Source organism: Podarcis melisellensis (assembly GCF_964234715.1).
Source record: "Podarcis melisellensis genome assembly, chromosome: 15".
In the NCBI taxonomy this organism is placed as follows: Eukaryota; Metazoa; Chordata; class Lepidosauria; order Squamata; family Lacertidae; genus Podarcis; species Podarcis melisellensis.
In genome coordinates, this window is record NC_138532.1 from 41563313 (window position 1) to 41585108 (window position 21796).

The window sequence follows — 21796 nt, forward strand, 5'->3', positions numbered from 1 at the left end:
AACTACCTTCTAAAGAACAATAATTTGTTTTCAAACTACTAATTTCAGGGTTGCCAGGGACAGAACTGAGCCTGGCAAAACAGAACATATTTTAAGTTTATTAATTCCAGTGGGTCTACTCTTGAGTAAAACATGACTACCACCCTATGTTCTTGACAGCACTGCACTGGGTTCGTTATGCTGGTGACTGCAAAATCTTTAAAGTGTCAAGCTGTACCATAAAAACACTTCTGAGTATCAGTTTATTTTTTTGTTTTGTTTTTAACCTTAATATACATTTATACAGGCCATAATAAAAATTATGCAACAGGATTTTGTTTTTGTTTTTCAGTTATTACGCTACGGGGAGTCAAGAATAAATGCATGCAGTTACAAAGAAGAGGTAGTAGAAACACAGTATTAAAGACCTAAAAATACAAATGTCGTATAAATTAAAAAGAAAAAAAACCTTTCAAATTAACTGCTGGAATTTCTCATACAGATAAATAAGGTAAACAGTACATTACGTTGTCAAAGCAAAGAAAATAAAAACAAGGGTGGGGGGGAAAGGAGACCCACCCATACACACACATATACGCGGTCATCAGTTCATGGAAACAGATGGTGTCTGAATGTCAACGACCTCCCTGCCGAGAAGGCCTGGCTAGTACAAAAATAAGGTTCCAAATGATTTCGTTCTCAAGAATGGGGTGTGTTCAAGTGTCCAAGTGATGATAATTTTCTTATTTTTTTTAAAAAAACAAGCCAACTCTCAAAATGAAGAGGGGTCATTTCCAGAGAAACTAAGTTGCCTAGATAACGAATTCACAAAAGCCACCCGAAGGCATGTCTGAAAATGGGGAGGGAAGCAGCCGTAGGAAGTGTCAAGAGTGTCCTCAAAAGCCACCCTGATTTTTTAATGCTCTTCTGCTACTGTAAGGGGAGGAAAGTCCATGCCACCACAACACGCAGAGTCCTAGCACTGCGTGTGTCCGAGAACCCTTTGTGCAGTTTTAAAGGAATAGACTGAAACTGCAGCACGCCTCCTCTGATATGAAAGGGGGGACGGGACAGGATTAAGGGGAATACCTACCGATAAATACAGGCAGTAACACACAAGTTCCACATGCTACAACAGAACTAAGCAACCAAACTTGTATAAATGGGAGGGGGAAGTGGGGAAGAACAGCAAGCCAGCGGGGGCTTCGCAACGCCACCGAAACGCTCCGGAGTTGTGGCTGTTACTCAAGTATTAGACAAACGGGTATATATAAAAAAAGGAAAAAGTCCTCCTGAAGACAGGGTATGTACAGCTTTGCCTGAAAGTCTCCTAAGACGCTACATTTGAAATTTCGGAAAGCGTTTTTTTCTTTTCTTTTCTGGATGATTTCGGGATGGGTGGGGGTTTTTCCCCCTCGAAAAGCATACAGTGAAATCGAATGGTTTCCTCTAACCTGCTCCAGCAAGTTTGTTGTGCCTTTTCTGCTTTAAAAAAAAAAAAAAGCCCCCCCCCAAAGAGTATAGTTTTTCCTTTTTTTTAGTAAATTAGTGCAATATAAAGTATTTTGGGCCAGGATATTCAGGAAGAAGACAAAAACCATCAAGCTTTTATATCCACGATAACTGCTCAAACTGGTTTCAGGGATTCCAAATGGATCTCCCTCAAAAGTAAAATAAAAAAAGAAGAAGACCCCACCCTCACCCAGGTCCATCATTTCTCCTCGTCTTTTTCCAAAAGGTGCTGTTTCTTCTGATGCCTGATGGGCTTGAAGAAGTGCTATTTACAAGACACGAGGGTCAGGTCCAAATCCAGCAACAGCCTCAAAACCGCCACAAGACACAGGTTTGCAGTTAACACTGTTCTCAGCTTCCTCCCAGAGTCTTATTCCAAAAAGAAATCTCTTCCAGCCCTGCAGCTCCCTGAGCAGGAAGAGCCTGCGATTCTGGACCTTGCCCAAAGACGGAAGTCCCAATCTTTGCTCCATCCTTTCATAAGAAATCATAATAATACGCCAATTTGCCGTCCCCAACTGAGGCTTTGTGGCAAGGTTCTGCTGGGAATGGAAAGACGAGCCTTTTGAACCTGGCTGCTCAGTGAAAGGTGGGGTGGGGTGCGCAAGATTTAAGTCATAAGGCAAGTCTCCTCCGAGATACTTCAGGGTTTCTTCCCTCTGCGAATCAACCACATTTCTCCTTTCTCTTTGGTAGAAAACCCGCAGAAATGTAAAAACCTGCCCTCCTGCTGCGACAGGGGCAAAGGGGGCGATTTGGCTGTAGCGGAACAATCTGCCAAGTGGTCCCGGGAGACTCGCCTACTGCTCGTAAACAGCCACTGCGCTGCAGCAAAGGGCCGAGAGCCTGCGTTCAATACTCGCTTTATCTGAAAGCAAAGGAGAAGGGTTATCAAGGCTCAGAGCAACACGGCTTGCTCCAGATTCTAGGAAAGGAGCCACACTTTGCGAAGGGGACGCCCCACACCGCCAAACCGACTTACATTTGTTAATGTTTTCTATATCAACCGGGTCTTGTATGATCTTTGCCAGGCCTTCCAGCAACAGAGCCGCTTTGTGGTATCGGTATGCAATGTCTTCTGTCTGCTGAAACATCTCGTCCAGGGCGGCTGCCTGCACCTGAGATGGGATATAGAGACTGATCAAGCCCAGGGGCTAAGAAAAAGGGGGCACTCAAAGCAGTGACCTGCACGGAAGGCAACCTCCACCCAACGCAGAGACTGCAGGAAGGAGCCTGGTTTCGTTACTTCTTCGTGACTGTTTACTGAAAGCTATCTGTCGAGTAGTAAAGGACGTGACTGAGGACCTGGGTTCTAATCCCACTCCTGCCAAGGGCAACTTTGTGCCCCTTTCCCAATCTCTTGGCTTAGCCTATCTCACATAGCTGCTGAGATGATACAATTGGGGGGGGGGCACACGCTTGACATCATTGGCAGGAAGTAAGATCATTAGAAATGTTAACCCCCAAGAAAAAATACTGGGTGAGGGGAAAGAGCTTTTCATATTTCCCTCAATCTTTTAAAATGGAAGAACTGGAACACTGGGAAAACTTGTGTGGTTTTTTATCTTGCAATGAGTGAACGCTCCTCCTCTTTGTTTGAAGCTCCTGCATCTTTTGGAAACCCCGGAACCTTTCTATTTTGCCCCAAGACCATCAGGGAGTCTCTCCCTGAGCCTCCAACCAGGTTACCCAGGGTACCATTACCAGAAAAGCTTCCCTGTCTCCCACAACTGGGACTGTGTGCGACACCCCAGGGAATTAAAACTAATGACTAAGTCTGACGAAATATTAGCCAGACAACATGCAGAAATGGCACCTTGGGTTAACTTCTGAGACATACAAAGAAGGCGTTAACGAATGGAAAAAAGAAAGCCCAGTTTAATTAATCCCAAGAGTGCCACCTAATTTGTTTGCGTTACTCTTTCAATGGAAATGCAAGGGCCCCTCACTGCTTTTATGTTCCCCAGAAAGGCAAAGCCAAGGAGGGAGCCCACATGTGGCTTTTGAACATGACTGTGGCAAGATTCTCAGTGAGTGCCAGAAGCTCACTTATTCAGAATCCCGTTTCCCATGATAGTTGGTGGCTTCTCTCTATATCCCACATCCACTGAGAGATTTGCTTGTGGATAAGAAGGCTGAGCCCTGGAGCTCTGAGGGGCAGACACAGACAGGACCCCCACCCACCCACAAAAAAGCCCTTTTCTCCTGAAAGTCCTCCTTATCTTTTACCCACAAGGGGATCAGATACAGGGGCCAAATGCAGCCCTCCAAGACACTCTTTATCTGGACCTGCCCTTTTGCCCCAGCCCTGCTTCGCATCCCCCTTCAGTGCTTTTGCAAGGCTGGAAAGTGTCTGATCATGCCTCCCACTGGCCTGGGTGGAGGATAGAAGGGTGTGAGAGACACAGCAAATGCAGAAACCAGCCTCCTGCACAAAGGGGACATGTGTTCACTGCTCCACCCCCTTTTGCCTCTGGCTCCGCCCACCACCGCTGCATAGCGCAGTGTTTCCCAACCTTGTGCCTCCAGATGTTTTTGGCCTACAACTCCCATCATCCCTAGCTAGCAAGACCAGTGGTCAGGGATGATGGGAATTGTAGTTCAAAAACAGCTGGAGGCACAAGGTTGGGAAACACTGGCATAGCCTTCTCCCCACCCACCGACCCCCTTTACCATTTCCACAGCACAGCTGTAGATGAGCTTCTCGGCCGTGACGCTGTTGATTTCGTCGACGAACCTCTGCTTGTCCGAAAAGAACCGGTTCAGCTTTCCCGTCAGCTTCTTGCACATGGCGATGCAGAACTTGTACCTCTCGTTCAGGTTTTTTACCACTGCAGGGAAGAAAGCAGCTGTGAAACAGGGAGGGGGCGCTGGCCTGCTCCTCTCACAGCCAGAAGGGCGTATGCTGCTGCCTTGGCCTTGCTGCCACCCATTCAAAGCCCCTGATGCCCTACAGACCTTGACAAGCTCCTGGGCCTGTTCACTGGGTCTAGGAAGCTTCCACTGCCACCTCTGGGTCCTAGCAGGTTGCCTTCTACTGAGCCAGAACACTGGTCCATTGAGCTCAGAACTGCCCGCTCTGACTGGCACCGGCTCTCCAGAGTTTCAGGCAAGGATGCTTTCCTAGCCGTCCCTGGAGATGCCACTGGGGACGGAACCTGGGACTTGAAAGGCAGCAGATACTTGACCTGTGAAAAGTCCCAGGTTCTGTCCCTTGCAGTATCTCCAGGCAGGGCTGGGAATGTCCCCCCACCTGGGATCCTGGAGGGTCTGCTGCCAGTTGACTGCAGACCCCACTGAGCTAGACGGACCAAGGGTCTGGGCTCCGTGCCCTGAGGGCAGCCCCACACACCTTGCTTCACTGCGGTGGAGAGGTTCAGCTTCGCCGACTTGATCTGCGCTTTGGCTAGGTGCAAGGAGGACGCCAGCAACTGGGCAGCTTTCATGTACAGGACCAGCTGCTCAACTTGCCTGGAGAAGAGAGAAACGGGTGCCTTTTGTTAGGAGAGGAGCTGCCACTTTCCCAATCCCTTTTGGGGTGTGTGTGTGTCCACAGCAAGAATTAAAAAGCAAGGGAGAGAATAGCAGCTCGGGCACTGGCCCATTGCCACATGCGGGGCGTGAAGAGATAGCCTTGCGCAGCTCAGCCTCAGAAGGACTACCCCCCCAAAAAACCCCCAAATTGCTCATTGGCAACACGGAAATGTCTTCTTGATGGTATAAAGACTTGGGCACACTGGCGCTGGGCAGCTCAAGAAAGACCAGCCTCCCGGGGTCTGGTGGGTGGGTACCTACCCCCAGTCTTTGCTCAGCTGGCTGATCTGATCCACTACCACACTCTCCTGGATCTGATAGACAGACACCGCCGAGGAGCAGAGCTCAGGGTTCCCGCTTCGGACAGCGGTCAGGTCCAGGACACACTCCGTGAAGGCCAGCATCAAGTTCAGGTGGCGCAGGGTGTCTGTGTGCTCCCTCTGCCAGGAGGGAAGAAGCAGAGAGAGCCCCGCTTAGCATCAAGGAGTTAGCAGGCCACCACCGCCAAACAGCCCCTTCCCTAGAGTGCCACCCACAGCTATACGGAAATCTCTCCCTGGGAAGATCTGGCAAGGTCCCTCTCTTTTCCAAAGTTTTAAGGTGGGTGCTGAAAACCTTCCCACCCCCAATTAGAAGGCATTTAATGGCAAGGGTTGTAAGCGTTGGATCTTGTCTGACAACAGTTAAGTATTGGGGAGAAGTGTCACAAAACACACAGAAACACACCAGGCATGGGGAATCTACAACCCTCCATTCCTGGCCACTGGTCATGCTGGCTGGGGCTGATGGGAGATGCAGGCTCCCCCTGCCCTTGCCTTTAGGGCTCATCACTGTTACAATCTCCTTCAAAAGCATAAATGAATTTTATCTGTCAATATTCAGAAAAGCAACTCTGTCAAGATGCAAGAGGTGCCCACTACCTGCACTTTCAATGCATTTTTGTTCCAACGGGCTTCTCCAGTGGGATGAAAGGGGACTCTGCCAGGAGTGACTACTGTATTTTTCGCTCTATAGGACGCACTTTTTCCGCTCTAAAAATGAAGGGGAAATGTGTGTGCGTCCTATGGAGCAAATGCAGGCTCCTTGGCTTCGCCGCGACACGCCTGTCCTGGAAGCCGGAGGAGGAACAGAAGGGTCTCCTGTTCCTTCTCCCACTTCGCAGCGACGCGCCTGTCCAGCGAAGCCGGAGGAGGAACAGAAGGGTCTCCTTCTGTTCCTTCTCCAGCTTCGCTGAAGGGTACTGCCCCTTCTCCCTCTCTGCGCAGCACCTCTCCTGTGAAGGAGGGGCGCTGCGCAAAGAGAGAGAAGGCGCAGTGCCCCTTGACCGACGCGTCTGTCCTGGCTTCTGCTTTAGCCCTGCGCAGCCTCTTTGGGCAGGGGGAGCCTTCATCCCGCTGCCCTGAAGAGGCTTGGCGCGGTTACCCCAGAAGCCAGAAACACGGTATCCCAGAAGCCAGATCCCTCTTGCTGTTCTGGCTTCTGGGGTTCAGAATATTTTTTTCTTGTTTTCCACCTCCCAAAACTAGGTGCGTCCTATGGTCCGGTGCGCCCTATGGTGCGAAAAATACGGTACTTTGTATTCATTCTCTCTCTCTCTCTCTCTCTCTCTCTCTCTCTCGTGTGTGTTTTCAAATATTCACCATTTCTTTATTTTACATCACACTGAGACACTTGCATAGGTGATCAATAAAAGAACAAGAACATAAAATATGCAGAGGAAAAAATGGGTTCTCCTGTGTGTATATGTATGTGTGTGTGAATGGAAATATTGGGGGGTTGGAATTTAAATAGATGCAATACCTACTATCTTATAAAACCTAATCTGCTTTAACAACGTACGTTTATTTAACAGGGATGGGACATCTGTGGGCTTCCAGCTGTAGCTGCAGCCCATCTCCAGTCATCCCTGACAACTGACCCTGCAACAACTGACCCAGCCCCAATACACAGTCGCATATACTCACTCTTAAGTTGCCGCTGTTCCTTACCTCCATCAAAGTCTCTTCCGGCAGTTCTGGGGCCTCAAAGGTGATAAACCCCTCTAAGCTTGGAGGTGAAGTGCCATAAGGCATGTACTTCAGGCATGGAGCCGCCTCTGCTCCGGGGGGAGAGGAACCCATGTAAACACCAGGAGGGGAGCCCATGAGGACCCGGCCGCTGGTAGAACACAGAGACCCCCCAGAGCTGTTGGAGCCGACTGGAAAAGGTGGGGAGGGGGAGAAAGAAACACACTTGTTTCAGCCCAACAACTTCGGCTGAGTTCAGAGCCCCCTGCCCCAGTGAAAATCAGCTGCAAAAACATTAGGAGGTGCCAAGGTCCCTGCCAAAGCTCAGCATTATTCAGGGAACAGCAAACTGTAGAACAAAATTACAGACATGTGGTGGCAATGATTTTCACTCTTCACCCAACCACAAGCATACTTTTTCTCAGAAGCCCTGGAGCAAATCAATGTGTAAGTAAAGATGCTTGAGGGTCTTCCTGTGATTCAGTCAAGGGAGGAGTATTGAAAGGGCTGAAGCACTTCTGCAGACAGACAGAAGGCTCCCCTATCTTTTGAGAGGGTTTTTGCCCTGGAATACTTAAAAAAAACAAGGGGGTGTAGGGTCACCAGAAAAAGCCCAACAACTTTGGCAAAACAATAACAACCACCACTTTTTTGTCTGGATTTTCCCCTTTTGAAATATGGCGACCTTATTTCAGGGTAACAGTCCGAAATCCCCAACCAACTTCTCCTGAACTCCAACCTCCCTGCCTTGCTGCACAATCTGGCCCCAGCAACAGGCAACGTCCATGCCACTCACCAGATGTTGTCCGAGCTCTGAGGACCATGTGGGTGCAGGTTGGAGGGGTGGCGCTGTTGGGAGGGGACCCCACGGTAAACATCACGGCTCTTGAGCTCACGCCGGCTCCCATGGAGGGAGGAACTGCTGCGATGCCACAGGCCCCCGGAGGAGCTGGGGGGGAGGAAGAGACGGCACGTTAGTCCTCATGAGGACATGCCTCACACACAATGTACAAGTACAGCTGGAGCCAAACAGGGCCACTGGGAAGGGCAGGGGGGCTAGAAGCCTACCTGAGTTCCCTCAGGGGTATCTGCTGTCCCTCTTGCCACCTCCCTGGTTATCTCCCATATCTCCCACAAATCCCTCCTCAAAACCCACTTTTTCCTGTGAGGTTTTTGGCTTAACCCAGGCAAGGCCAATGACCATCTGGTCGGGAGGCGGAGAGAGGAACAACTTTAATCTGGATCTGGGCAGCCCTACTAAAATTTGATTTTCACTCGGGGGGGGGGGGGAAGGAAAACATTTGCAAGCGCAAAGGTCGATGGATAATCTATGCCTTCATGTTATTTATTTATTATTTTTTGATTCCTTCTGGCTATCAGTCATGCAGTGGCCATAAAGTTCGGGGGCAACTTGAATACGAAGCTTTTGTGGGCTGGAGTCCACTTGGGTGGATTTGTGGCACTCTCTGCAGCTGGCAGGGGTGTGTGTAAAACACAGGATGAAAGCAGCCCCATTAAAATGGGAGTCATAGGGAGAGTGATCAAGGGAATGACCAGGTAAACAGGTGGGAGTGAGTGTATGCATATGTACACTCAATATATACACTCACAGGCTTTTTATTCTCTCTCTCTCTCTCTCTCTCTCTCTCTCTCTCTCTCTCTCTCTCATGCATGCAGCTACTGAACAGTCATTCTTCCTCCATTTCTCCCTTGCCTTCCAACCTACCAAGAGCTCCAGCCACCAGCTGCCTTACCCGTATCCATTGGCCGCTCAGTGTTAAGGCTGTCTGTGCTGCCCTGACAGAGCTGGCCTCCCAGAGCTGCTTTTGCTTGCTGATCTGACAGCTTGCCGGTGCTCACAGACCTAGGCGGAAAGAGAGCACAATGCGTTTGGGAAATGGCAAAATCCAGCGGGGGGGGGGGGGAGAAGTGGTAAAGCCTGGGTGGGCAAGGGTGGGATGTGACTTGCTTCTCCTGGCTTCAGTGTGCGGCTGACCTCAGACTCTGGCGCGAGTTAAGTATCCTCAATGTATGGCAGGCCTGCATGAGCTGTGATCCACCATGCCAAATGCAGTTTGCTAGACATAGGTCATGGCTTGACCCTCTCTTCCCCAGTCCTGGCCCCATTGTGGCCACAATAGGAAGGAGCCCATTGCAGATCGCCTTCACTTTGTGCAGGTCTGATGTAAACTAAAACAGAGGGTGGGGTGTGCTGGCTTCAGGAAGCCACTCCCCACGATGCAGTGCAGTGGTTAAGTCAGATAGTGTGTACATCCAGCCGGGGGGGGGGGCCAAGCAGAGCACAGCAGAGGAGGGGAAAGTGTTCCTTAAAGAGCTGATTAAAGATCCACTTTGCAGGGGGGGGGGAGACCTAGTAGAACTAGGGGGGGAAGAAAGAAAACCAACTGTACAACAGATCAAAATGGGGCTTAGGGACATTTGTAATTTACACCCATCTTTGCAGGCAGGGAGAAACAAACATGGATTTGCAAGTCCAAAATGCAAAACAAAAGGGAACTTTTGAGTGCTGGAGGGGGAGAAGCCGCACCAGGAAATGAGGCTTATATTTACACACATTGAAACACCAGATCCACATGCTGTGGTCTAAACCACACACTGCAGAGATCGTGTTCCGCTGGGACCTTTTCCTGGGCAAGCCTAATGAAACAACCAGGTGCTTCCGTTCCATTTCCACAGTGGCTTCTGCGGGAGGAAGAGCGCTGCACTGAAAGCTTAACCCTAGTGTTCTGGGGTGGCACAAGTTCAGTGCTTTGCCAAGGCCTCCCTTATAGAATCAGCAGAAGCAGAACTGTTTTGTCAGCTGAGGAAATAGGACCCACTCTGCATCACTTGTATATGCCACAAACAGGCAAGAGGAGAGCAAGAACAGGTGAAGGGGGCCTGCTGCGTTCCTTGGTAAAGCTAAGATGTGAAATGGGCAATTTTTAATTCTGCTCCACAGTTCTGCCTCTACAGTGATCTTTGGCATCAGTTTTGGGGCATGAAGGGACTTGAAGAGCCCCCCTTTCTTTTCCTGCAGGCAATGGATTTTTTTAATTAAAAAACTTGTTTACTTGGAAACCCACGCTGTTGTATAAAAATAGCAAAAGGAGGTATATGGGATTAAAAAAACAAACCCAAAGTCATTTCAATAGAAACAATTTTAAAATGTCAAACGCTTAAGTAAAAGCTGGTTGGGCAAATAATCTCCAGTTTGAAAAGACCGGCCTGGATAAGGCAGGTTTTTTTTTTTACCCATCCAAAACGGAGCAGGGACAGTTCCTGGCAAGCCTCTTCTACTAGCAAGGATTTCAGGGCCTGCCACACTGAACGCTTGACCTGTGGAAAAGGCCAGCCAAAAGTTGGGCCCTCAGAACACCTCAGTGACTGGGGTGCAGCATAAGGGGGTGGGGGACGGAGGTTAAGGCTCTCTGGGGCCAAGTTGTTTAGGGCACAGCGTTTGGGGAGGGACGGTGGAGGCTGCGGCTGCTACCTGCCAAACAGAGTCTTGCTGCGGTGATGCTGCTGCTGCTGCTGCTGTTCCGCTGCCTGCCTGTCGCTTCCCTGTGTCGAATGGAAGTGGGGGAACGTTCTCGCCTCACCCACATCCTTTGCCTGCTGCAGTAGTGGGGCGTCCGATGGTCCCTGGCGGCTGACCAGGCCCACCAAGTTGGAGGAGGCTTGCGTTTTGGGGATCTTGAAAGGAGCAGTTGTCTAGAAGGGCAAATAAAATAGAAGTGAGTCTCACAGGGTTTCATTCCCATCTGGCTTTATCATTTTGAGGCAGCTGAGGCTTAAGAAGATCAGGAGCAGCCTCCCTCTCTTCCTGGAGTCACACCCCACCCCCAAATGCCATTCAAGTCTCTGGTTTCAAGTCAGGGATGGGGGAAATGGTGGCCCATCAGACGTTAACTCCAACTGCCAGGGGTAATGACAGCTAGTTGATAGCAGCAGGACTTCCGTTTCCTCAACTCCCACCCCAAATCTGCTCTGGAGGGTCCCCCAGCACCCTGGAGCTGGTTTTGAGGTGCCGGGAGAGGAGGTTCCATTGTTCAAATCAAAGCCCCTTGTGCCAGCGGAGCTGCATTGCATACAGCCCTTGGGAGTCCAACCATGAGTTGGCTATGACTTAAAAAACAGATGAGTCAACAACAGACGTCAATTTAAGCGCAGTTAAGCAATGGCGCCAGGGAATCTCGTGCAAGCAGAGGCTGAGGGGGGGGGGAGATTAACTAATTCCCTGGAGCACATGATCCTTAACCTGCTCCCCATTTCTCTGAGAGGGAGTCAGCATTTCTACGCTGGTCCAGAGCCTACCAAGCTTATTCGTGCGGAAGAGGTCCCAACGCCCACCTTTGTGGGGGAGCCAATGATTGTCGGCAGGGGCGTTTTGAAGAGCCAGTCTGAGCTCCGGGGCGACGATCCTGCGTGCTTCGTGGGTGACGTCCCCAGGCTGACCGGCCGGGCTGGCTGTGGAGAGTGGCTGTAGCTGTAGCCCGCGTAGGATGGGCAGACAGGGTCCGAGTGCTGCTTCCGGAGCTTCTGCTTGTTCTGGTAAATGTCCGTCAGGGTCGCCGGGCTGCTCTGTAGACGGGCACCCGCCATCAGGAGGGACTGAGGAGACTGGGACTGCGGTGCCGGGGAGCCTGGGGGAAGAGGAAGAAGTTGGAAAAGGCCATCTGGGTGGGATTCAAAGCTCCCAGCAGAGTCTTCCCTCTGAAGAGATGAAGGCAGGAGGAAATACTTCTTCACCCAGCCCTGGATGCATGATCAAGCCACAGGCCCATCTACACCAGATGCCCCAGTGGGAAGCCCACAAGCAAGGCAGAAACTTTCTCCCCACTTGTGATCCTCAGCAACTGACATTCAGACAAAGGTAACCATTTTTTTGGGGGGGGGGGATAGCTCAGTCAAAGAGCACATCTGCCTAGCACACGGAAAGCCTAAAGGGGTCAACCAGGTTTGCCCCCCACATAGCTACAATTCCCAGCACCCTTAAAAAATATACTTCCCTGAAAGGATCCTGGGAACTGTGTGTTCTACATGTATGGTTTGAATGTGATTCTGCATGGCGTTCAACTGGGCATTACTCAGAACACACCCACTGAAATTAATGAACAGGACTGAGTTAGGTCCATTAACTTCAACAGGTCTACTTTGAGTAAAACACTGTGCCAGTGTACTGTACCCCTGAAAATTGCTCGCCCTCAGAACACTCCCACGAGGCATGCTGCCACCACTATCCTAAAGAGGTAAAGTTGAGCCCACTGCCTCCGATTTAAAGCACATTTACATCACTTTAACTGCTATGGGCTCCCTCCTTACAACTGCCAGCACCTTTAACAAACAAATCTTTTGGGAGAAGCCATGTGCTTCCAACATATGGAGCAGATGTCATTTTGGGGGGTATTCAACTACCCACTGAAATTAACGAGCATGACTAAGCTACACCCACTTGTTTCAAGGGGTCGACTCTGAGCAGAACTTAAGTTGAATGCCACCCTTTGCTTTATGGCCTCTCACAATGATAGATACTGCACTCTTTCTTGTAGCCAGAGTCCAAAATTGCTCTGAAAAGTCATGGCTCCCAAGCAAAGATTCACCACTGTCCATCAACCCAAAGGCCTTATGCGCATGCGGAGAGCGGGGGGAGAGCCACTTGGGTTGAGTGGATGGAAAGCTTTTCCTTTGTCATCAGAAGTCACAAAGGACTGAAAGCCTGGGAAAGGGGGGGGGGAGGAGGAAGCTTACAATCCAGCGCTTTCATAATCCACTAGAGAGGGAGGGGAGGGGAGCAGAGCCTATAGTAGAACATCAAAGCTGGGGGGGAACTGAGGACACAGGGGAGGTCAGCTGGGGTCACAGCGCTGGCTGCTTGTCCTCCATCTTGGGAGGGAGCTGTACTTGAACAGTGCTATACACACCCCCCCCACAAAAGCCAAGCGCTTGGCAGGCAACCGCTCTGTGCATGTGCAATTGTGCCTGCCCGTCCGGACAAAGAGAGCCACGGAAGCTGACCCAACAAAGACCTGTCCACAAAGCTAACAGAGGTTGCCTCCCTTCCTTCATTTAAAAAGGCACCCCCCCCCCGCTCCCACCCTAAATCGGGAGAGGATTAAAACCAACCCTGCTGTTTTCAATGAGTTAACCTTCGGTTTGTTGGCTCTGCAGCAGAACTTTCAACAGAGTTTTCCTGCTGCTCAAGACATCAGGTGAGCCCCAGGGGGTGCTGGGGCTTGCTTCTTGGAGGGCTGAGCTAGTCTTGCTTTAATCAAGACCGGGCGCTGATTCACACATGTGCACACGACGTTTCTTTTCTTCTACAGTTCAGCTTCAGAAGGCAAGTGAGGAGGAACCCCCTACCTGGCTGTTCTGGCCCCCATGAATGAAATAAAATAAATAACCCATGTGAGAGAGCATGCAGATGTGAGCGCCCCCCTATGGCAGCATCAAATGGTGCAGTCCAGGGAAGCATCACCAAGAGCTGCTTCAGTTCCCAAGAAGCCTTGGGTGGAGAGAGACTCAATCTCTTCTCCCATCTGTAAAATGGGAACGTGAGAGACCAGCCGAATGGGGTTACTAGGAAGAGAAGCAAAAAACACCTTACAAGGGAAATCCTATTAAATTGCACTATCAGGTTCATGGCCAAAGACTCCTTGATCTGTGATGTTTGTATAACCAGAACGCAGTGCTCCCAAATCTATAGACAAGAGCTCATCTCTACCAGTCTTTCAAGCAACTGCTTTGCGCCCAAGAGCTTCTTGAGTAAGGTACCAAGAAACCTTTGCAACTTAGGGTTCTTGGAATGGGGCTAACAGTTGCCCAGGATGTGCATGTCCAGGCAGCAGGCCGAAGGCTGTGCCTTAAGACTGGGGTTGTGTTCCGGTGCTGTAAAGCGCTTGGGAGATTGTTCTCGGAAATATGAAGCAGTGTATATAAATGACATAAAATAAGTGAGTGAACAGGGGATGAGATGGCACTCACCTGAGGAGTTCCGGCTCCGGGAGTCGTGCCCTTGCAGCTGCCCACAACAGCAGTGCCCAAGTTGCTCAGGGATGGTGCCAACTATTGGAGAAGGGAAGGGCATGCACCATTATTATTTTCCGGAAAAAGAAAACAAGGGAGCATTTCATCAAACAAATACACCACAGGTGCCCTTGATCAGCAGCTGCTCCCTTAAAAAACACCTCATTGTGATTTATAAACAGGATCTCTGAGGCACAGCTTTCTGAACAGTAGTTTCAGTCTTGACTTTTCTGTTTCCCCTTCCCTCTGACCCCAATGCTTACGGTCCTCACTGCCTCCCCCACCCCACCCCAAAAATCACATAAGCTGGAACTTCCAGGGTGATGCTTCATGCATCGAGTCTTGGGTGCATGAAAGCTGATGGCAAACTTAATTCTACTAGTTGGAGACTGTGATTGTTTTCACTATAATCTCATTGCTCTGTTTCACACTATCCAGCTCAGAGCTAAAGTGAAAGGGTACTGGTGAGAAGGTTGTCACTGTAGTCACAGCAGACTTCAATTGTCTTTACCCCAGCTTGCATCTGCGTCAGAGCCTTTTAACTGTGTATATGTATGGAATTATTTTTAAATCTTTGCACTGGGCTGTACCCACCGTTACTCCTACTCAGAGCAGACCCACTGAAATTCTTTAATGCTGTTACATTAAGTTTAATTGCAGCAAAACTTCAACAACCCAGTTTTTAATATATGAAACGAACTGTTTTATAGATGGAACTGTCTTTTGTTTTCACACACTCTCCTTATTTCGTAATTGCAACTGGTCTTATTTCTCTTATAACCAGACAGCTATATCCGTGTAACCTGCCCATGGAGTTTACAGGGAAGGCCAGGTAAGACCTCCAACCAACAAATCCATTTGTGCTGTGCAATCCCAAAGCTAGCACAAAACTAGTTGCATCCTGTACCCCAGTGTGGAGCTGGGGTTTCATCTCTGGCATAGCACCTGTGGGGGCCTGAGGCATTTCAAGCTTGCCCTGATTATTAGAGATTAGACCCTTCCCCTCTGCAGCAGTGGCGAGCTACTTGCTGAGCACAAGATTTTGCTATCAAGTGCACGCAAAAGCCCTCTCTGAGAGTCCTAAAGGCAGAATGCCTTTAAGCAACCACCTCTTTTTGTGCTACACTGCACCTTTCAAGTGTCTCTGCCGATGCGCTTACCGAGCGGTGAAGGGGAGTACGGACGGGAAGATCCTGTGGACAGCCTGCGCCCAACGCCTTGCGCGGAATCGGCTGGCACTGGGGAACAGGAGCCAGTCTTCAGGAAGCCCATGGGGCTGGTGTTCGACCGCCTCACCACAGCGGATCTGCAAACAAAACCCAAAAGGAGACTTGTGTCCAGTTTCAGGGAAAGATCTGTTTGCAATATGTGCACCTCTTTACTCTGGGTCTTTTGACACCCTAGGACAGCCTTTGCCAAACTGGAGATGAGCGGGTAAGAAATCAAATCAGCAGCAGCAGCCAGCCTGTCACTAACAATCTTTAACAGAGACACATTCCCAACCCGACCCCAGAATGTTCAGCTTTTGTTTGAACAATAGCAACAGTGACTTCCCAACCCTTCTTCAAACATTAAACAACTTCCAAACATATTTGACTATTTAGATACTGTTCCACATCAACCGTTAGGATGTTTTTTCCTGCAACATTACCTCCAGTTGCTCCCACCAAATATCCTGCTGGGTCTTGTAGAGTTCCAATGTGCCCATCAAGTTAGGTAAACACACTGTATGTTTAAAGCATATTTAGAGGACGTGGAATCCACAGAGAACAGTAGTGTATCCCTCACAGACCGACAACCCCCAGCACCCTTAACAAACTACAGTTCCCAGCGTTGGGGGCGGGGTTGTGTGTCACTGTGTGTGCTTTAAATGTACAGTGGTACCTCGGGTTAAATACTTAATTCGTTCCAGAGGTCCGTTCTTAACCTGAAACTGTTCTTAACCTGAAGCACCACTTTAGCTAGTGGGGCCTCCCGCTGCTGCCATGCCGCTGGAGCACAATTTCTGTTCTCATCCTGAAGCATAGTTCTTAACCTGATGCATATGTAACCCGAGGTACCACTGTACAATGGCCTTATAGTCATATAACCCAATTCAAACAAAGAAACAACGTATGTGGTTTTTTAAAATTACCGGCAAGACTTCTTCCTTTGGTGAAGGCGGGCAAAGCAAATATGAAAAAACAAAAAGTTCTCTTACCTGGGCGACCCATGGGGGTTTGACACGGGGCTGGCAGCCGAGGTCAGGTTCTGCTCAATGCGCTGGTAATTGCGTAGCTGAGTGGGAACCGGGATGGGTGCCGTCTCGCTGCGGGGGGAGACCGACGGCTGGCACTGCCTGAAGGCGGGAGGGAAGGAGAGGGGGAATGAGGGGTGGCAGAGGAGCCGCTTTTCAATCTGCACCATTGTCCAGAGTAAACGTGGGTCTTCGGGGGAGAGGCAAATGAACAAGGGCCTGGGTTTCCCGGCAGGGTCTACATGTGCGCCAAATAGCTGCGGTTTCTGGACAGCGGCAAGCAAGCCTCTGCTAATGAGCCGGAGTGCAAACCAGCAGGGACTGGAGACTTGACTGGAAAAATCAATCATTTAACTCGGAGGAAAGCAGGTCAGCTGCACACTGGGCCCCTCCCCTCCTCCCCACAGGCAGGCATGCGGGCAGAGAGGCTGGAGGGCGCTCTCTCCCCACCCACTTCCAATGTTTCAAAACAAAGTCATTCTAGGAAAATCCACTGCGGGGAGGGAACAGGAAGTTCAGGAGCAAGGATGGCTGGCCTGCGCTGCCTTGTGTTTGTTCAAGGCTCAAAAAGGCAGGCGATACGGGGAATGGTTTGGAGCAAGAAAACAGCTTATGTAACTAGTCAATAAACCAGCCAAAGATTATCACCCAAGCACGCTGTTGTGTGGGTGCATGTGTGGTTCATGCAAACTTCTCAGCCAGTCGACGCTGGCCTCTTGAGAACAGCTCAGCTAAACACAGGTCAAGATATGCTTGGGAATGAGCCACACAGCGGCAGCCGCTGCCCATGCTCTGAAGTGGATGCCTGAAGTTCACTAGCTTAGATTTGTGCCAAAACGTTTTGGGGAAAGGTAGATGTGGGGGAAGACCTACAGGCGCAAACTGTGCAGCCCACACTGGGACGAACAGCGTATCAGGAGAGAGCCTGGTTACTGGATCAGGCCAAAGGGGGCCCATCGAGTCCAGCACTGTTCTCACAGTGGCCAAACAGAAGCCCCCAGTCAGCACCCCACAAACAGTACCGGTAACTCTCTCCACACTTGTGATTCCTAGGAACTGGTATTCAGAGGCATAATGGATGAGGAACATAGAGATTGTGGCTACTGGCCATTGGTAGTCTTCTCCTCCCCTTTTAAAGCCAAGTTGATAGCCATCACGACTTCTTGTGGGAGCAAACACCATAGTTTAATTATGAACTGTTTGAAGAAATCCTTCATTTAATCTGTCCTTGTAGCCTTAGTTCTTCAAATTATGGGAGACAGTTAACCCAAACTATCTGTTCAGATAACTGTTTTCTGTGAGGAAGAGTCCATAGTCTCAAAATGTTCGGTGAATAATCCATCATTTGCGGTCTCCTACATTTTTGCATTTTATCTCATAACTGTTTTCTTATGTTAATTTTATTAGTCTTATAACTGTGGTAGTTTATGGGTTGTTAGGGGGGGGAGTACCGCAGGTGAGGGACACATCATCCTCCTTCTGGGGTCACCTGTGCATCTCTAGTCCCCACCTTGCACCCAGCTCTCACCTGTGGCTCCTGGAAGTTGTCAGCATGTGACAGCAGCCACACACCAGGAACGACTGCCTAGCCGGCTAAACCTTTTTGCGGTGGGGAAACCAGAAACTGTACACAGTATTCAAAGTGTGGCATCACCAGAGGTTTGCAGGAAGTCTTTAGGATGTTGGCAGTTTCGTTTCCAATCTTTTCTCTCACAATCCCCAACGTGGGTTTGACACCAAGAGCAGAGTCCGTACTAAACGAGTCCCCAAACTCTCCTCCTCCAAAGGGACAGCAGGCATTCAATCAGATTTCAGCTAAGTCCCTCGGCTTCAACTCGAGAACTGTGAAAAAACTTGGCTGCTTTTTGTCTCTGCTCCCTCAAGAATCCCAGGGGTGTCTTGCCTCTTCAAACAACGTTTTTTAATTTCCTTAATCTTTTCCAAGCTACACAGGTGAGCTTTGCACCATCACAATGCTTGCTAGATGCTTATGAAAGGGCAATGGATGGCTCTGGATGCAGCAAAATCGCAGGGGCCCCATCTTAACTTTTTCATGGCTTTATGTTTTTATTGCTAAAAACATCTTTGATTTTTAATGACACAGTGTTATATTTTTATAAACCAACCAATGGAGGCTAATTTATCCAATCCAGGGAGGAGCGACAAGCTTTGCCCCTTCCTCAACACAGAATGGCTTCCCAAGTGAACAAAAGCTTGCTCCTGTAGGAAGCTGGAAACTGGATGGCAGGCTGCGGAAAAGAGTTTTGCTCAGCTGTTTAAGCACCACCACCACAAAGCCCTGGAGAGCCCACTTCAGCGTCATCCTTGTTGCCATGACAATATAATTCCCCATCTCTCTGGAGCCTAGCTCCTCTCTCACACCTTGCCGAAATGGAAAGGGCTGAAATCATGGCAGCTTGATGCTGCTCGGCAACTTAAAGAGAGAAGAAAGCTGCTGATGAGGTTTTCCCACAAGGAGGCTCTGCAGCATCTGGGACGATGGAAGTTGGGCTTGGCCACAGGGGCTCTAGCACACAGAAGGATGCACAGGAACGAGCTATGACTGACACACAAACACACGGGAGACCAATTGCTTCAGGACTCTCTCAGCAGCCCCAGTAAGAAAAGGTTGAGCTACTGTCACCCCAAACATTAGAGCAGATGGCAAAGTCCAGCATGCACAACGTCACCCGGCCGTGAAGACAACTCTCAACTGAACTTGCCTGCAGGACAAGTTTTCCCACAACTGCAGCTCTCCCATCTGTAAAATGGGCATAATAGTACCTCGCTTCATAAACAGTCAAAATGCAATGTAATTTGCAAAGCGGCAGAGTTTGAACTCTCCTGCCAACCCACTCCCACCCCGTTAAAAAAGGAGCTGCCGACAGAGTGAGAGATTTGCATTAGGGCCCATGATGTAGCTGACATGGCACCCCCAGATGCTACTGGACTTCACTGGCCATGTTTACAGACTGATGAAAGTAATAATCCAACAAAATCTGGAGGGCACCACGTTGGCTATCCCTGGCATAAAGGCTCTAATGTGTCCCCCCCCCAAGCTCTGATCCTCCAAAACTGCTGTTAACCAGAGTAGGAAAACTTTCGGGACCTTAGGGGGGGTGGCCTGTTATTCTTGCCCCCCTGCAGCCAACAGCAACTTGAAAGCATTTGGACACAGTTTTCCCCAAGCCAAATCTCCCCCATAATCCAGCAGTTTTCTCAGGAAGAGGGGAAGCATGTGAAGTTTCAGTTGCGGAACCCCCACTCACAATTGCAAATCGACCTCAAATTTAAATGAGTATAAGAGAAAGTGAGAGCCACCTTAACAGTTCTGCTGAGAAACCAGCTCATCTTTCCCCTGAAATGTTTCCATTCCAGCTGGCAGTCATAAAAACTCAGTATCTTAAGATCTAGTGCCTGGGTTTGCCATTTTCCTCTTCCAATCTCACCTCCTTTTTGTGCCATGTCTTTTAGAGTACAAGCCTGAGAGCAGGGGACTGTCTCATTATTGATCGTTTTTTAGTTGCTGAGGGAGTCCTTTTTGACTGAACAACAGGGTAAAAACGCTCCAGAAACAAATGAAATCTGCTCAGTTTCACCAATAATCAGAGTTTAAAAAAATTCTTACCAATCAGAAAGCAGCCAAAGTTCTCTCAGGGCTTCCCCTGCAGCACAGATAAGCTTCTTTCGCCTGAATCTAGATAAAAGTCTGGCCGGGGCTACTCTGCAGTGTGCAAATTCAGAAGCTGCATTGAGCACAACATCAGCACTTTTCTGGCAGAGACAGTGCTTTTATTTTTTTTTAAAGGACTTTAAAACGGTTTGTTTGGGGGAGATTTTCAGGGATTTGCTGCTGCTGTACTGATTGCACGAATGTTATGCCTTGTATGAAGTAAGCGCCTGTGAAAGTGGCAAGCTCAAAGAGTGGCCTTGGGGTTGATGCCGAAGCGTAGCGGCCAATTGCGCAACGGACTCTACACGGTCTCCTGTGGCACAAGAGGGAAGAAGCAAGCAAGCAAGCAGAGAGCCACAAGCTCCGGCTTTGATTCCGTTCTTGCACTGGCATAGCTTTGCTTCCAACTGAAGGATTCATTTGCTGGGGGGGGTACAAAGGCAGCAATGTTTCTGAATACCAGTTGCTGGAAACCACAGGAGGGGGAAAGAGTGCTCTTGTGCTTGAATCCTGCTTGCGGGCTTCTCACAGAAGCAGCTGCTGGACCACTGTGAGAACAGGATGCTGGACTAGATGGGCCACCGGCCTGATCCAGCAGAGCTCTTATGTTCTTACATTTCCAGTTGACAAGACTACAGCTCTCAGCCTTCTTCAGCAGGCCACTTTTGTAGCACATCTTGCGACACAACAAAGGCAACAGGTTTGTTCAGGGTAGGGATATTACTGGTTCTTGTTTAAACAGCACTGGGGTTTGTGAATTGGTCTTCAGCTGCAGCGTGGGGATCCACCGCTGGGTCACTGACAAACCTCAGAGTGTGCCTGTGCAACCACAGCACTGTCCTCAACCAATTAAAGAGCCAATTATTAAGTGGGCCCCGTAAATGTATACTGTTTTGCTGGCTGGGGATGATGGGAATTGTAGTCCAAAACATGCAGAGGGCATCAGGCTGGAGGAAGCCGATCTAGCGGCTTTTCATTCCTCCTACACTCTGGGCAATGAATGTCAAAGCAACAGAGCTCGACGACCGTCACCACCTACCCTCCGCACATCAGGAATTCACTTGAGGCCCGACGGCCGACTGCTGCCAGAGGCATGTCGTCTGTATAGCAAAAAGAAGACACCAGGAAACAGGCATTAGGGCCCAGGGAGTGGCAGAGATACAGCGAGAAAGAGAAACTCAGCAATATTTTAATTTGAAGCTGTGCTAAGCGACACTGCGCAGGGAGACAATGCGGCTCTGTTGAGAACAACACAGCATATTCACAAGCACACCATATTCCTGAATAGCCCCCTGATGGGAAGCCGGCTATTATTATTATTACTACTACTACTACTACTATTACAATTTATTATCTGCCCTGCACCATGATGTCCCACAGTGGGTTACAGCCATTTAAAATTTAACACTACGAACAGTCTGAAAAATTACAATCACAGGAACAAGGCGATCCCTGAAAAGGCAAATCACTGGCCTCAAGAGGCCAGGGGAAAGAGGTGTTTCTTCAGCGTATGGCAGAAGTGAAGTGCAACCTGCTTCAGCATAAAAGCTGAATCGCAAGGGCAATGCGTCAATATGGCCTCCATAAAAGTTGCAGTTTCACAGCTAAGTAGGTTACAGCTGGCAGGGAATAGATGAAACAGTGGCTGGGAGGCCATCAAGGCTGTTACGTACAGGAGACTCCCTGTTTACATGGGGGTTCTGTTCCAGGCCTCTGCGCACATATGTGAAATTGCATAAAATGGGGAACACTCTACTCAACCAAGCCCCACTCTCTCTCTGGCTTCCAATTTCCGGGTACCAGGCACCCATTCACGTGTTGTGTTCAAAC

The 21796-nt window shown here is 49.4% G+C and overlaps 1 protein-coding gene across 2 annotated transcripts in view; it reads right to left on the reverse strand.

Annotated features, from left to right (window-relative positions):
• Nucleotides 1–225: 225 nt before the first annotated feature.
• ULK2 (unc-51 like autophagy activating kinase 2) overlaps nt 226–21796 on the reverse strand; it is a 65519-nt gene continuing 43948 nt past the window's right edge. The window contains exons 14-27 of one of the 2 annotated variants that reach the window (XM_081890250.1): nt 21006–21066; nt 16258–16395; nt 15218–15363; nt 14016–14096; nt 11385–11677; nt 10525–10745; nt 8786–8895; nt 7828–7980; nt 7014–7222; nt 5287–5465; nt 4844–4962; nt 4165–4322; nt 2474–2609; nt 226–2359 (exon numbers count right to left, since the gene is read on the reverse strand). In XM_081890250.1, the coding sequence (XP_081746376.1) occupies nt 2292–2359; nt 2474–2609; nt 4165–4322; nt 4844–4962; nt 5287–5465; nt 7014–7222; nt 7828–7980; nt 8786–8895; nt 10525–10745; nt 11385–11677; nt 14016–14096; nt 15218–15363; nt 16258–16395; nt 21006–21066 (2072 nt within the window). In that variant the 3' untranslated portion in view covers nt 226–2291. Of the gene's footprint in view, nt 2360–2473; nt 2610–3686; nt 3984–4127; nt 4323–4843; nt 4963–5286; nt 5466–7013; nt 7223–7827; nt 7981–8785; nt 8896–10524; nt 10746–11384; nt 11678–14015; nt 14097–15217; nt 15364–16257; nt 16396–21005; nt 21067–21796 lie in introns of those variants that run through there. The other variant, XM_081890251.1, reaches the window with a different exon arrangement.